At 47.0% G+C, this 16,140-nt stretch overlaps 1 protein-coding gene across 1 annotated transcript; it reads left to right on the forward strand.

Moving 5' to 3' along the window:
* Window positions 1–1,022: 1,022 nt before the first annotated feature.
* Was (WASP actin nucleation promoting factor) lies at window positions 1,023–10,607 on the forward strand. Its single transcript, XM_090325963.1, has 12 exons — window positions 1,023–1,187; window positions 1,640–1,780; window positions 3,519–3,605; window positions 3,704–3,806; window positions 3,916–3,963; window positions 4,060–4,113; window positions 5,897–6,071; window positions 6,601–6,643; window positions 6,803–6,956; window positions 9,038–9,447; window positions 9,759–9,873; window positions 10,359–10,607. The coding sequence occupies exons 1-12, from the start codon at window positions 1,056–1,058 to the stop codon at window positions 10,412–10,414; spliced, it is 1,518 nt and encodes a 505-aa protein (XP_090182089.1). The 5' UTR covers window positions 1,023–1,055; the 3' UTR covers window positions 10,415–10,607.
* Window positions 10,608–16,140: the final 5,533 nt, after the last annotated feature.

The raw sequence follows: 16,140 nt of genomic DNA on the forward strand, positions 1-16,140 counted from the left end.
TACTTAGCATGTCATGGCCCTGGATTCTATCCCCAGCACTAAAACAAAAATAAACAATGAAAAGATCAAAGTAGAGAGCCTGGTATTGGTGGCTCATACCTATAATCCAACTACCCAGGTGGCTGAGGTCTGAGGATCTCAGCTTCACGCAGACAAATCCATGAGACTTATCTTCAATTAACCGGCAAAAGGCTAGAAGGGGATGTGTGGCACAAGTGGTAGAGTGCCAAGCAATGCTGTGCTTTCAAAAAAGCAAGTAAGAGTATGAAGCCCCAAGTTCAAGTTCTAGTACACACACACACACACACACACACGAAATCAGAATAGAATGTTAATTGGGAAAATGCTTTCCAAAAGCCCCAAACTAATTAAAAGTAACCACTGTATTGTTCTGATACTCAACTGTATTATAAAGTCGCTTTCATTTAGAAAGGGGCTGAGAAGCCGAAAGTCATTTTGTAGCTACGGGAAGCAAGGGTAAGGGACAGGGAAATGAGTTGCTTTTTGTACAGTGCTAGCAACATCCGGGAACCCAGTATAAGGATGGGATCACTGTGGCTGACTGGCTATGTCGTTAAAAGGAAACATTGTATTTGGTGACCCTTCAAGGCTAGGGGCCTTGGGCCTCAACCCCGGGGCTAAATAGATACTTTAGGAAAGACTGAGGTCAGCCAACCTTAGGATACCAGATGGCTCAGCTTGTATTGCCTGCCAGAGGGAGGCAGATTTGAGCCAGTCAAAGGGAGGTGAGACCCGCGTTCATGTGTGCGTGCGTGCGCGCTTGCGCTTGTGTGTGTGTGTGTGTGTGTGTGTGTGTGTGTGTGTGTGTGTGTAACAACAAAGACCTGAATCTTGGTCACATAGATGGATTTAGCCAGTCAAACGGAGGAGGGCCCAAGCCTGTCCTACAGAGGAGGTTAGGGCCCCCGGGGGCCCTGGAGGACTTGTTTCTCTTGTGGTTTTTTGCACTTCCTGTTCCCTTGCTCACTACGGAAGTTCCTCTTCTTACCCTGCCACCCATAGCTAAGCTGGAGAGGACAAGGACAGAAGGCACCATGAGTGGGGGCCTGGTGGGAGGAAGGCCTGGGAGTCGAGGGGCAGCCATGGTCCAGCAGAACATTCCTTCCACTCTCCTCCAAGATCATGAGAACCAACGAATCTTTGAGATGCTAGGCCGGAAATGCTGGGTGAGCTGGGGATCTTGTGGCCCTCGCTCCCCTTCCTCCCTTCCTCCTCTTCCACTCTACCTCCTCTCTCCTCTTCTCTCTCTCTCTCTGTCTCTCTCTGTCTCTCTCTGTCTCTGTCTCTCTCTGTCTCTCTCTGTCTCTGTCTCTGTCTCTCTGTCTCTCTGTCTCTCTGTCTCTCTGTCTCTCTGTCTCTCTGTCTCTCTCTCTCTCTCTCTCTCTCTCTCTCTCTCTCTGTTCCTTCCTTCCTTCCTTCCTCAGGTTCCATGTACCTACCGGGGTTCATCCATCCAAGAAAGATCTCTGCGTCTACTCCCCTCCCCTCTAGTGACAGCTCTTCCTCTAGCCTCATGAGAGCCTCCAGCAAGGAAAAGAGCAGGGCTGGCTCCAGGACCCCCCGACTCCCTATAGCTACCCCTGAAGAGACTCTGCTGATCCTTCTTCTCTCTTCACAGACACTGGCCACCGCAGTTGTTCAGCTGTACCTGGCATTGCCTCCTGGAGCCGAGCACTGGACCATGGAACATTGTGGGGCTGTGTGCTTTGTCAAGGATAATCCCCACAAGTCTTACTTCATCCGCCTTTATGGCCTTCAGGTGACCCCTCCCCCCACTCCACCCCTTAGGTTCCACTGGAAGACAGTTCTACCTGTAAAACCAGATCTTGTATCTACATTCTTGAGCTTTTGGAGGGATTGGTGCATCTTCAAGCCCCAAAGACAAAGACTCATCCAGGCCCCAGACTCTGATTTGCTTTCTAAGGCAGATGCCTGACCTCTGACTTTCCATATCAGAATCTGGATCTCTCCCTTTCCCTCTCCCTTTCCCTCTCCCTCTCCCTCTCCCTTTCCCTCTCCCTCTCCCTCCCCCTCCTCCTCCTCCTCCTCTTCCTCCTCCTCCTCCTCCTCCTCTTCCTCCTCCTCCTCCTCCTCTCTATTGAGGTTTGTTTGGCAGGTGCTCTGCTACTTGGGCCACACACTAGTCCTTTCAGTTATTTTTCAGATAGGGTCTCATGTTCTCTTCCTCCCCACCGTCTCCCACCAGCCTGGACTACAGTCCTCCTGTTAACTAACACTTTCCACATAGCTGAATTGATAGGTATATGCCACCATACAGGCTTATTTGTTGAGATGGAGTCTGGCTAACTTTTCTCCCTAGGCTTCCCTCTAACAGAGATCTGATCGCTACCTCCTAAGTAGTTAGGATTATAGGAATGAACCACTGCCCATCCCATATAACTTTAAAGTGTTAATATACCCCTAAGCCTAGTCTTATTCAGTAACTCAAAAGAAAAGAGCACCGTATTTGTACTTCAGCATCACATCTGTTCTACATTAAGTGTGTTGCATGTTCTTAGAACTGGAATTTGAAATTTTCAAACTGAAGCCCCCAAATCCCACACCTGTGGCCTTCAACTCCTAATCTAAACACCTTACATCAGTTCAGGATGTACCTCCTCCCTTCATTTCTGACACTTAAACCTCTAATTGTCTTTTTTTTTTTTGCCAGTCCTGGGCTTGAGCTCAGGGCCTGAGCACTGTCCTTGCACTTTCTCAAGGCTAGAGCTCTACCACTTGAGCCTCAGCACCACTTCCAGCTTTTTTCTATGTATGTGGTACCGAGGAATCGAACCCGGGTCTTCATGCATGCTAGGCAAGCACTTTAACCACTAGGCCAAACTCCCGGCCTCTAATTGTCTTTTTTATACCCGTACTGGAACTTGAACTCGAGGCCTTGAACTCTCATTTGGCTTTTTCCCTGAAGGCTAGTGTTCTGCCACTTGAGCCACAGCTCCATTTAAGGCTTTTCAGTGGTTAATTGGAGATAAAAGTCTCTTGGAACCAGGTGCAGTGGCTCACACCTGTAATCCAAGCTACTCAGGAGGCTGAGCTCTGAGGATCACGGTTCAAAGTCAGCCTGGGCACTAAAGAACAAGAGACTCTTATCTCTAGTTAATCGCTAGAAAACAGGAAGTGGGGCTGTGGATCAGGGGTAGGGCGATAGCCTTGACCTGAAGAGCTCAGGGATGGCATCCAGGCCCAGAGTTCAAGTCCCATAACTGAAAAAAAGAAGTCCCATGGACTTTCCTGCCCATGCTGGCTTCCAACTATGATCTTCAGATCTCAGCCTCCCGACTAAATACAATTTTTGTGAGCCACTAATGCCTGGCTAGAACTCCAGTTTTCTGAGGCTGGGTTGGAATTTTCTTTTTTTTTTCTTTTTTTTGGGGGTTGGAATTTTCTAAAACAGACTCTGGGGGCCTCAAATCTGACATCATGCTTGATGTCACAATGGCCTGGCCTCAGTACCAGCATATGTCTCCCTTCCCTTCTAGGCTGGACGGCTGCTCTGGGAACAGGAACTCTACTCTCAGCTGGTCTACTTCACCCCCACGCCCTTCTTCCACACCTTCGCTGGAGATGTAAGTACCCAACAAGTCCTTGGATTCAGGTGGGACATGGGGAGGAAACAGGACAAGGGACCGGGGCCGGAAGGCTGCTGACTCCAAGGCATATGTAGGACTGCCAGGTGGGACTGAACTTTGCAGACGAAGGTGAAGCCCAGGCTTTCCAGGCTCTGGTGCAGGAGAAGATACAAAAAAGAAATCAGAGGCAAAGTGGAGGTAAGGAGGGAGGCCTTGGTGGAGGACAGAGTTTGGGCAGAGGTAAGTGCACAGGTAGGGAGCTAGAAAAGTACTTCTCATGGTTTTGGCTTTCAATCCACTTGTCTAGCCACAGACAGACGCCAGCTACCACCACCTCCAGCACCAGCCAATGAAGGTGAGTCCTTTAGTTCAAAGGTGGGGGTGGGTGGGAAATAAAGCATTAATTCTCAATCTATGAGGAGGTTGTGACAGCTCTCAACCCATTAATCAGAGAGAAGAGGAGGCCTACCACCACTGCCCCCACATCCAGGTGGAGACCAAGGTGGTGAGTGATGTTTCTTTCCTGTGTCTCTGGATGAATTGGTGGGTGGATGGGGAATGGGTAGATGATGAGTAATTTAGTTGGTACATGAGTGGGTAAAGGGGTGGGTGGCCAGAGGGATGGGCACATGAGTGGATGAATGTGAGTGGATGGATGGATGGTAAATGGGTATGTGACGGGATGAGCAGTGCGTGGCTTATGTGGATAGATGGGTCAGTGAATGAATTGGTGGCCAAGTAGGGGGGAAATGAAATGAAGGGAACTTGAAGAAAATATGAACAGATATTTAGATGTATAGGTGGGTTGTAGACAGAGAGGTGAACTGCTCTGTGGATAAATGATGACTATATGAATGGATGATTGAGCAAATTAATGAATAAATGAATGGATAAATAGTAAATAAATAAATGATATTATAGCCAGTGAAAAAAGCAATGATTAGGGATTAAGGCTAGAGGAATAGTTCAATGGCAGAGCATGTGCCTGAGACCCTGAATTAAAAAAAGAAAAAGGAGCCAGATGCTGATGGCTCACGGGTATAATTCTAGCTACTCAGGAGGCTGAGATCTAAGGATCAAGGTTCAAAGCCAGCTGGGCAGGAAAGTCTGTGAGACTCTTATTTCCAATTATTCACCAGAAAACTGGAAGTGGTGCTGTGGTTCAAGCGGTAGAGTGATAGCCTTGAGCTCAAGAGTTCAGGGACAGTGCCTAGACCCAGAGTTCAAGCCCCAGGACCAACACCAAAAACAAAAAAAAAGTGCATAAAAAGAAATCTATGATTAGTAATTATTAAGCTGGGCAACTATGTCTCATGTTTTTTTGTTTTTTTTTTTTTTTTGCCAGTCCTGGGCTTGGGCTCAGGGCCTGAACACTGTCCTTGGACTTTCTCAAGGCTAGAGCTCTACCACTTGAGCCTCAGCACCACTTCCAGCTTTTTGCTATGTATGTGGTACCAAGGAATTGAACCCGGATCTTCGTGCATGCTAGGCAAGCACTCTACCACTAGGCCACACTCCCGGCCCATGTCTCATGTTTATAATCTTAGCTACTTCAGGTGGCTAAGATCTGAGGTTCACAGTTCAAAGGCAGCACAGACAGAAAAAAAAACACGACTTTTATCTCTAGTGAACCAACAAAAAGCTGGACATAGAGGAGTGGTTGCCTGAAGCAAAAAAGGCAAGCAAGTGGTATTAAGTAGTTGTACAAAAGGATTCCAATTCCATAAGTCCCATTATGAGTACAATGTGAATACTTTAGCAAATTAGTTAGCCATTGAGCCAGAGAATGAATGACTCATTAGTTATAAGAGAATCATGAGTGAATATATAATTAACTGAATTATACATATATTTATGTATATAGTATATGCACATATATAATCCACCACATATAAAGTCCACTTGCTTCTACATAGATCTTAGACTTCTCATCTATTCCCACCATGTTAGTGAAAAACACTCACAGAGCCATGCAAGGTGGCTCACGCCTGTAATTCTAGCTACTCAGGAGGCTGAGATCTGAGGATCAAGGTTCAAAGCCAGCCTGGGACAAAAGGACCTGAGACTCTTAACCTCTAGACAATGGGAAGTGGGGCTTGGCTCAAGGGTAGGGTGGTAGCCTTGAGCTGAAGAGCTCAGGGACAGCACCCTGGCCAAGTTCAAGTCCCATGACCCACCAAAAAAAAACCCCACTCACAGACTCCCCCAATAATCTTCCCCCCTCTCTTCCCTATGCCTTGCTAGTAGATAAGAGGATCAATGGTTTGTTCATCCTATTTTCCTGACAGGACCACCAAGTGGCCCATTATCACTAGGGCTGGTAACAGTGGACATTCAGAACCCTGACATCACCAGTTCACGATACCGTGGGCTCCCAGCACCTGGCCCTGGTCCAAGTGATAAGAAACGCTCGGGAAAGAAGAAGATCAGTAAAGCTGATATTGGTGCACCCAGTGGATTCAAGTGAGAACATTTCCTCCATAGGAGATCTGTGCTTCCTTAGGGGTGGGGAGGGCAGAGGAACAGATGTTCAAAAGAATGAATAGGGGCTGGGAGTTTGGCCTAGTAGTAGAGTACTTGCCTAGCATGCATGAAGACCCAGGTTCCATTCCTTGGTACCACAAACATAGAAAAAGCTAGAAATGGTGCTGTGGCTCAAGTGGCAGAGTGCTAGCCTTGAGGAAAAAGCCTAAGGACAATGCTCAGGCCCTGAGTTCAAGCCCCAGGACTGGCAAAAAAAAAGAATGGGTGGAAGGCTGGGCAGATGGGTGGACGAGTAGGGGGATAGATGAGTGGGTGAGTGAATGAATGGTTACATTGGTCATGGGTGTAAGTTACAATGGAGCACCACCAGTATGGATCTGTCTAGTTTCATGACTCCTGCTAACACCCATTGTACCCCTAACAACTTCTCTGAGCAGGAGAGGCCTAGAAAGTTTCACTGGGAAGGGAGGGCAGTGGGACTTCAACAGAGTCTCCTCCTCTCCCCCAGACACGTGAGCCACGTAGGCTGGGATCCCCAGAATGGATTTGATGTGAGTAAATCGAGACTCCAGCCGACCTTCCATAGGCCATGGTGGGATTCCCATTCCTAAATCCTGCTCTTCCCATATCCCTTTCAGATCTCTCCCTGAGAGATGGGACCAATGGCAATATGTTTCCCCCTTACTTCTGGCCTCTTCCATCCCTCACAGGTGAACAACCTGGACCCTGATCTGCGTAGCCTGTTCTCCAGAGCTGGAATTAGTGAGGCCCAGCTCACCGACGCTGAGACTTCCAAACTTATCTATGACTTTATTGAGGACCAAGGTGGGCTGGAGGCTGTGAGACAGGAAATGCGGCGTCAGGGTAAGCCCCACTTCCATCAGCTCTAGCAGTTGATATGTCACAGATAAAATGAAAGTCACGGGCCAGGAATTTGGCCTAGTGGTAGAATGCTTGCCTAGTATGCATGAAGACCCGGGTTCGATTCCTTGGTACCATATACACAGAAAAAAGCTGGAAGTGCTCTAGCCTTGAGAAAGTCCAAGGACAGTGCTCAGGCCCTGAGCTTAAGTCCAGGACTGGCCAAAAAAAAATGAAAGTCACTCTGTTTTCGTGGAAGTTGATCAGGGACTGGGAGTATAGCTTAGTGGTGGAGTGCTTGTCTAGTATGCACAAAGCTCTGGATTCCATTCCTCAGTACTGCATATACAGAAAAAGCCAGAAGTGGTGGTGTGGCTCAAGTGCTACAGTCTTAGCTTTGAGCAAAAGAAGTGCAAAGACAGTGCCCGGGTCCTGAGTTCAAGTTCTGGCACTAGCATGTATGCATGTGTGGACACATGCACACACACACACACACACACACACACACACACACACACACACAGTCAAAAGTATAACTTAAGAGTGAAGGTGTGAGGCTGTGAGTTTGGCCTAGTGGTAGAGTGCTTGCCTAGCATGCACAAAGTCCCAGGTTTGATTCCTCAGTACCACATACATAGAAAAGCCAGAAATGGTGCTGTGGCTCAAGTGGTAGAGCACTAGCCTTGTGTAAAAAGTGTCCAAGGACTGGCAAAAAAGAGTGAGGTGTAGAGCTATGGAAAAAGAGGTTTTTCTTTGTGGTTGTTGTTTTTAATGTATTATGTGAAGTTTTTTTTTCTTGATTTTGGTACCTGGTGTATTATATATACATTTATTTGAATTAGGGATGGGAAGGGAACAACAAAATGGTGAAACAAAGGAAAAAGGGTGAGCCAATGCAATGGAACACCAATATTCATATGACATTGGAAATGAACTTTGCAACTTAGGGCGCCTAGGTGGAAAAGTGCAAGAAAAGCATGGGAGGGCATAACAATATTTGATAAGAAATATACTTACTACCTTGCATATGTAACTGTAATCCCTCTGTAAATCACTCTGACGATAAAATTATAGTGGTAGAGTGCTTGCCTAGCACCCGGGTTCAATTCCTCAGTACCACATACATAGAAAAAGCTGAAGTGGTGCTGTGGCTCAAGTGGTAGAACTCTAGCCTTGAGAAAGCCCAAGGACAGTGCTCAGATCCTGAGTTCAAGCTCCAGGACTGGATAAAAAGTACATACATATATAAAATAAAATAAAATTAACTTAAAAAAAAAGAATGAAGGTGTGGCTCAAGTGATAGAGCACCAGTCTTTTTTTTGTCATTCCTGGGGCTTGAACTCAGAGCCTGAGCACCATCCTTGGGCTTTCTCATGGCTAGTGCTCTACTATTTGAGCCACAGCACTACTTCCAGCTTTTTCTATGTATGTGGTACCAAGGAATGGAACCCAAGGGCTTCATGCATGCTAGGCAAGCATTCAACCATTACGCCACACTCCTCAGCATTAGTTTTTTCTTTCTTTCGTTCGTTTGTTCGTTCGTTCGTTCATTCATTCATTTATTTATCTATTTTTTGTGGGTCATAGGGCTTGAACTCAGTCTGGGTGCTGTCTCTGAGCTCTTCAGCCAAGCCCCACTTCCCATTTTCTAGAGATTAATTGGAGATGAGAGTCTCAGGCTCTTTTTTGCCTACTTTGAACCTTGATCCTCAGATCTCAGCCTCCTGAGTAGCTAGGATTACAGGAGTGAGCCACCTCGTCCAGCAAGAGCATTAGTCTTGAGTGGAAAAGTCTAGTGACTGCTTGAGTCCCTGAATTCAAGCTCCAATACTAGCAAAAAAAAAAAAAAGGCCGGCCAGGAGTTTAGCCTAGTGGTAGAGTGCTTGCCTAGCATGCATGAAGACCAGGGTTTAATTCCTTGGTACCACATACATAGAAAAAAGCCAGAAGTGGTGTTGTGGCTCAAGTGGTAGAGCTCTAGCCTTATGAAAGTCCAAGGACAGTGCTCAGGCCCTGAGTTCAAAGGCCAGCACTGGCAAAAAAAAATACACATGAAAATAATTGCACTTATTTTCTCTACACAGAACCACTTCCACCACCTCCCCCACCATGCCGAGGAGGAAACCAGCCTTCCAGGACCCCTATAGTGGGGAGTAACAAGGGTCGTTCTGGCCCACTGCCTCCTGTACCTGTGGGAAGTGCCCCACCTCCACCAACACCAAGGGGACCCCCAACCCCAAGCCGAGGGGGCCCTCCACCTCCACCACCCCCAGCCACTGGACGTTCTGGGCCACCACCTCCTCCACCCCTCAGTGTTGGGGGTACACCCGTTCCGCCTCCCCCTCCCCCACCTCCACCTCCACCCAACAACACTGGGTGTGGGCCAGTCCCTCCCTTACCTCCGCCTACTCTGGGGACTGGGAGCAGCCCGGCCTCTGGTGGGGGTCGAGGGGCACTTCTCGATCAAATCCGGCAGGGAATTCAGCTGAACAAGGTAAGAACAAGGTCACTGGAAATCAGGGTGTTTGGTACAAGTCAGGATACTGGAGATCAAGGCTAAGACGGATGGATGGTGTTTTTGGAGGTTGAGTGACAGGGTTGGAAATGGGTGGGGAATCTTTGAGTGTAGAAGAGTAGAAATAGCAAGAAAGGCTAGGAGAAAAGCTGAGTTGGAGGCATGGCTCATTTTGTAGGGTACTATCCAAGGGAGAAAGGGTCAGGTTCTGATCTCAGACCAAAAAAAAAAAAAAAAGTTAAGTTCTTTTCTCAGGCCTAAGCCCTCTGGGTCCAATGCTGCTTTTGTAGACCCCTGGAGCCATAGAGAACTCAGCCCACCAGGCACCACCTCAGAGATCAGAAGGGTTGGTGGGCGCCCTGATGCATGTGATGCAGAAGAGGAGCAGAGTCATCCACTCTTCAGGTAAGTCTACCCTGCCAGTGCAAGCGCTGACCGTATCCCTACTTTACATGTCACCATCAGTAGTGGCACTAAGGCTAAGGATGGAGCTCAGTGACAGAGCACCAATCTACCATGTTTGAGACGCTGGGTTCCATCCTCAGTACTAAAAAAGAAAATGAAAAAAGAGTGGTTAATTGGAGACAAGAGTCCCATAGATTTTCTTGCCCGGGCTGAGCTTTGAACTATGATCTTAGATCTCAGATTCCTGAGTAATTAGGATTTATAAGCCACCAGCATTTTTTTCTTTACAATGCTATGTTGACTTTCTATTCCAATTAAAATCTGGACCCCAATCAGCTTAATCTGTAGCATACTTCAGTTTCCCAGGGCTGAACCGTCACTTCCTAGGTCCAGGGAACTCTTCAGAGCCTTTGATAACTGCCCTACCCCACCCCCATCCATCCTGAGTCATGAATCTCCTCCCTCCTTTCTCTCTCTCCCTTCAGATGAAGGGGAGGACCAGGCAGGCGATGAAGATGAAGATGATGAGTGGGATGACTGACATGTGGTCCTTTAGCCTCCTTATAGGGCCAGCTCCCACTTCACCGACTCTGTGCCCACTCTGCTGCCAGATGCCCCACTGTCAGCTTCCAGAGCCCAACCTACAATGCTGTTGTCTTTGCCTGACATGCACAGTTACCCTAGCAATGCCTAGCGCCCTCAATAAAAAAAAGTCAATTTTCTTTGATCAAGCATTTGTTCCTATGTTGTTTATTTTGCCTTCCATATATGTGTGTGTATGCATGTATATTTTTTATTCATTCCATTATGCCCTCATTTAGAGTGTACTTCTCTTCTTTCCACACCCATCTCCCCCCCCCCATCTTTTATTGGTTGTGGGGCTTGAACTTTGGGCCTTGAATCTGTCCCTGAGCTCTTCAGCTCAAGGCTAGCACTTTACCATTTTGAGCTACAGCGCTACTTCCCATTTTCTGGTGTTTAATTCAAGATTAGAGTCTCATGGTCTTTCACACCAGGGCTGGCTTTGAACTGAGATTCTCAGATCTCTCTTTTTTGTGTGTCATGGGGCTTGAACTCTGGGCCTGAGCAATGTCCTTGAGCTCTTCAGCTCCAGGCTACTACCCTACACCTTGAGTCACAGCCCCACGTCCCTTTTTTTTTCCTAGTGATTAATTGGAGATAAGAGTCTCAGGTTCTTTAGTGCCTGGGCTGGCTTTGAACCACAATCCTCAGATCTCAGTCTCCTGAGTAGCTATGATTATAGTCTTGAGCCACCAGCGCCCAGCATATCCCCATTTTTTTGAGGGTGGGGAGGGCAGAATTGGGGTTTGAACTCATGGCCTTGCAATTAATAGGCAAATACTCTACCCTTGATTCCCAGCCCTTTCTGTCTTAGTTATTTTGGGATTAAGGTCTCTAATTTATGCCAGGTGGGGTAGCCTGAACTTTGAACCCTCCTAGTTGGGATGATACATACATACCACTAAGCCCAATTTTTCGCTCTCAACTTTCTCTCTCTCTCCCTCCCTCCCTCCCTCCCTCCCCCCTCTATCTCTACCAGATCTGGGGATGGAACTCAGGGCCTGAGCACTGTCCCTGGGCTTTTCTTAAGGCTACAGCCCTACCACTTGAGCCTCAGCACCACTTCTAGCTTTTTCTATGTGGTACCAAGGAATCGAACTTGGGTCTTCGTACATGCTAGGCAAGTACTCTACCACTAGGCCACACTCCCTGCCCATTTCTTTCCTTTTGCTTAGTTTCAGCTGTTCCATCTTTCTTTCTCATTCCCTCTCTCCCATTATAACCCTTGCATTGCTTAGTTCACTTTCATCAGTGTATAGTGCAGCTGCTAGACCCCGCTGCTGTACCTTTCCACCTGCTTTCCAATGATTCTGTGTCCTCCTCCACCTTCCCTCAGCTGTGCACGTGTATACTCCATCTATGAGGTAAACAATACAGAGTCATCTAAAAGCGTAAGACAAATTAAGAAGAGGCCCTTTGTTTCCTTATTTTTGGAGTTCTTTCATCCTGCCTATTATTTTACATACATATGTAGAAGTGCTTGGATATTACAATTTGGTGCTTTTCTCCTAAGACTGTCCTCTTCTGGTATCACTGTGTATGGGTATCTTCAGTCCTGTTTATGTCATGTGGTGTTGTGTTTTACATCTACATCCCACATGTCAGGGATACCACATGCCCTTTGTCTCTTTGATCTTGGATCTAGATCAGCATAATTTGTTCTAGTTCCATCCATTTCCCTGCAAATGCCATTGTTTTAGCTTTTTTGATGGTTGTGTAAAATTCCATTGTATATATGTACCATATTTTTTGGATTTACTCATCTGTAGTGGGGCATCTGGATTGTTTCCATCACTTGGCTATTGTGACCAGTGCAGCAATGAACATGACTGAGCAGATGTCCTTATCATATCCTGGGTTATGATGCTCAGGGTAGATGCCCAGGAGTGGTAAGGGGTAGTAGGGAAGGCCTAGGTTTAGGTTTTTTTTTTTTTTTTTGCCCGTCCCGGATTTGAGCTCAGGGCCTGAGCACTGTTTTTGGGCTTTCTCAAGGCTAACACTCTACCACTTGAGCCTCAGCATCATTTCCGGCTCTTTTCTATGTATGTGGTACCGAGGAATCGAACCCGGGTCTTCGTGCATGCTAGGCAAGCACTCAACTGCTAGGCCAAACTCCCAGCCCATAGGTTTAGTTTTTTGAGGAACTTCAAGACTGCTTTCCTGAGTGGTTGTACTAGTTTACATTTCCACCAAGCAGTGCAGTAGGGTTCCTCTTTCTCCACATCTCCACCAGCATTAATTTTTGTTTGAATTCAGAATATTGGACATTCCAACTTGGTATGCCCATGGGTGGTAAGCCCATGAAATTCTTTATCTCCAACTAAGTAAAAAGCTGGAAATGGAGCTATGGCTCAATTGACAGAGCACTACTTTTGAGCAGAAAAGCTCCAAGACAGTGAGTGCCCAGACCTGAAGTTCAAACCCCAGGCCCAGCACACACAAAAATAGTCTCATGGACTTTCTTGCCCAGGATGGCTTTGAACTGGGATTCTCAGATCCTATAGGATTATAGGCATGAGCCACCAGAGTCTAGCAACTTATGGACAGTAAAGGTTTCCTGGACTTCTGGGAATGAGAAGGCCTGGGTAGTCACAGAGACTGAGAGCACCTGAGGACAAGTGTCTAAGAGTTCTGGAATGAATTAAGAAGGGAAAAGCCTGGATAGTGGGACTTACTGTTCACTGTACCATCCATGGTAAGTTGGGGCTGATGGGACCTCAGACCAACCAGCCATTTCTTCAGCAGGCAGCTCACAGCTAGACTGACAACAGACAGAAATATGTTTGGTTAACTGTGTGACAAGGGTAGCTCAGTTTGAGGGAGCTGTTGGTGTGGTTTCCTGAAGCTGTGAGGCACCGAACATCCAATTGAGTGACAGCCAATTCAGTTGGGGAGGATAGGCAGGCTGTGGGCACAGGCGCCCCTTGAGGGCCTAATAGGATAGCTGGCTGATAACCCCAGGCAGTGCTGCTGCTGCCAATGACATAGTACTGTGACTTGCTGACTCTTTCTAGGAAGTATTTATATCAGGCAAAGCCCAGAGAAAACCTAAATAAACCCTCTAGCTTCATTGCCAAGTGTGTGTGCATGTATGTGAACTGGGAAAGTCAAGGCGTACATGGGGCTGAGATCTGAGATCGAAGTTCAAAGCCAGCCCAGGCACAGATGTCCCCGAGACTCTTATCTCCAATTAACCACTAGAAAAGTGAAAGTGGGGGCCGGGAGTTTGGCCTAGTTGTAGAGTGTTGCCTAGCATGCACAAAGGCCTGGGTTCGATTCCTCAGTACCACATTCATAGAAAAAGCTGGAAATGTTGCTGTGGCTCAATTGTTAGAGCTCTAGCCTTGAGGAAGCCCTAGGACAGCACTAAGGCCCTGAGTTTAAGCCCCAGGACTAGCAAAAAAAAGAAAAGAAAAAATGGCACTCTGGCTCCAGAGTTAGTGTGGAAGCCTTGAGCTGAAGAGCTCAGAGACAGTTCTCAGAGTTCAAGGCCCACGACCAACAAGAAAGAAAGAAAGAAAGAAAGAAAGAAAGAAAGAAAGAAAGAAAGAAAGAAAGAAAGAAAGAAAGAAAGAAAGAAAGAAAGAGAGGGGCAGAGGAAGAAAGAAAGAAAGAAGGAGAGAGAGAGAGAGAGAGAGAGAGAGAGAGAGAGAGAGAGAGAGAGAGAGAAGGAAGGAAAGAAAGAAAGAAAGAAAGAAAGGAAGGAAGAAAAACCCAGTGTAGGTGGCTCACCCCTGTAATACTAGCTACTCAGGAGGCTGAGATCTGAGTATCCAGATTCAAAACCAGCCCAGTACACTCTTATCTCCAATGAACCTTCAAAAACCTGAAAGTGGTGCTATGGCTCAAGTGGTAGAGTGCTATTTAGCCTTGATCTGAAGAGCTTCAGGGACAGCGTCCAGGCTCAGAGCTCAAGCACCACCCCTAACCGAGAGAGAGAGAGAGAGAGAGAGAGAGAGAGAGAGAGAGAGAGAGAGAGAGAGAGAGAGGAGAGAGAGGGGGAGAGAGAGGGGGGGGAGAGAGAGGGAGAGAGAGAGAGGAGAGAGAGAAAGAGGGAGAGAGAGAGAGAGGAGAGAGAGAGAGGAGAGAGAGAGAGAGGGAGAGAGAGAGAGGGAGAGAGAGAGGAGAGAGAGAGAGAGAGAGGAGAGAGAGAGAGAGAGAGAGAGAGGGAGGGAGGGAGGGAGAGAGAGAGAGAGAAACATATGTCAAGTGGGCATTTCATACTAGGCTCACAGCTCAAGCCCCACCCCTAACCGAGAGAGGGAGAGAGAGAGAGAGAGAGAGAGAGAGAGAGAGGAGAGAGAGAGAAAGGAGGGAGGGAGAGAGAGAGACACACATATGTCAAGTGGGCATTTCATACTATCTACTAGTGCCTAGATTTTTGGTTTGTTTTTGTGGTGCTAGAGGTTAAAACTCAGGGCTTGAGCATACCAGGTGAGCACTGTACTACTCTGTTTCTAGCCCCAATCCCCTCTCTCTATCCCGCATTGTTTCTCTTTTTTTTTCTTTCTTTTTGTGGGTCCTGAGGCTGTGTGCTGACCTGAGGGTGTTTTTGTATTTGTTAAACTAGTGCTCTAGGGGCCGGAGTTTGGCCTAGTGGTAGAGTGCTTGCCTAGCATGCATGAAGACCCAGGTTCAATTCCTCAGTACCACATACATAGAGAAAGTCAGAAGTGGTGTTGTGGCTCAAGTGGTAGAGCTCTAGCCTTGAGAAAGTCCAAGGACAGTGCTCAGGACCTGAGCTAAAAGTCCAGGACTGGCAAAAAAAAAACCAAAACAACCAAAAAAAAAAGATTTAAACTAATGCTCTATAATTTCCACTTCTAAATTTACTTTTGGCTTTTGGGTGCTTAATTGAAGATAAGAGTTTCATGGACATTTCCTGTTCTGGCTAGGTTCACTTTTTTTTCTGTCTCCTGTGTGGCCTGAACTCAGGGTCAGGCACTGTCCCTGAGCTTCTTTGCACTCAAGACTAGTGCTCTACCACTTCAGCCACAGCACCACTTCCGGTTTGGGGGTGGTTAATTGGAGGTAAGAGTCTCAGGGGAACTTTTGTGCTTGGGCTGACTTCAAAATGCTTTCCTCACAACTCCTGAGTAGCTAGAATTCCAGGCATGAGCCACTGGTGTCTGGCTTGGGCTCACATTTAATGTAATATTTTTTTGGCAGGTACTGGATCTTGAATTCAGGGCCTGGGTACTGTCCCTGAGGGTTTTTTTTCCCCTCAGAACAAGCACTCTACCATTTGAGCCACTGATCCATTTCTGGCTTTTAAGTCGTTAATTGGAGATAAAGAGTCCCAGAAACAGCTGGGTGTTGGTGGCTCACACCTCTATTCCTAGCTACTCAGGAGGCTGAGAAATCTGAGGATTGGAATTCAAAGCTAGCCTGGGCAGTAAAAATCCCCATGAGACTCTAAAGTCCAATTAACCACTCAAAAAGTGAAAGTGGTGCTGTAGCTGAAGTGGTGGAGCACTGGCATTGAGCACAAAGAGGCTCAGGGGCAGTGCCCAGGCCCTGAGTTCAAGGCCCAGGACTAGTAAAAAACAAACAATAAAAAAACAAGAGTCTCAGGGACTTTCTTGCTCTGACTGACTTTGAACCATGATTCTCATATCTTTGAGCAGGTAGTATAATAGGTGGGAGCAATCCGGACTATGCCTGGATTTGTGGTTTTGGCGTGTC

The sequence above is a fragment of the Megascapheus bottae genome, chromosome X (genome assembly GCF_031878675.1).
Source record: "Megascapheus bottae isolate mThoBot1 chromosome X, mThoBot2.hap1, whole genome shotgun sequence".
Taxonomy (NCBI): Eukaryota; Metazoa; Chordata; class Mammalia; order Rodentia; family Geomyidae; genus Megascapheus; species Megascapheus bottae.

What these genes read in the sequence shown, in the direction of transcription:
- Was (XM_090325963.1), top strand. Translation starts at nt 1,056, where the DNA reads ATGAGTGGGGGCCTGGTGGGAGGAAGGCCTGGGAGTCGAGGGGCAGCC. An exon ending in ATCCCCAGAATGGATTTGAT is followed by an intron (nt 6,644 to 6,802) that starts GTGAGTAAATCG and finishes CATCCCTCACAG; the next exon opens with GTGAACAACCTGGACCCTGA. An exon ending in ACAGGAAATGCGGCGTCAGG is followed by an intron (nt 6,957 to 9,037) that starts GTAAGCCCCACT and finishes TTCTCTACACAG; the next exon opens with AACCACTTCCACCACCTCCC.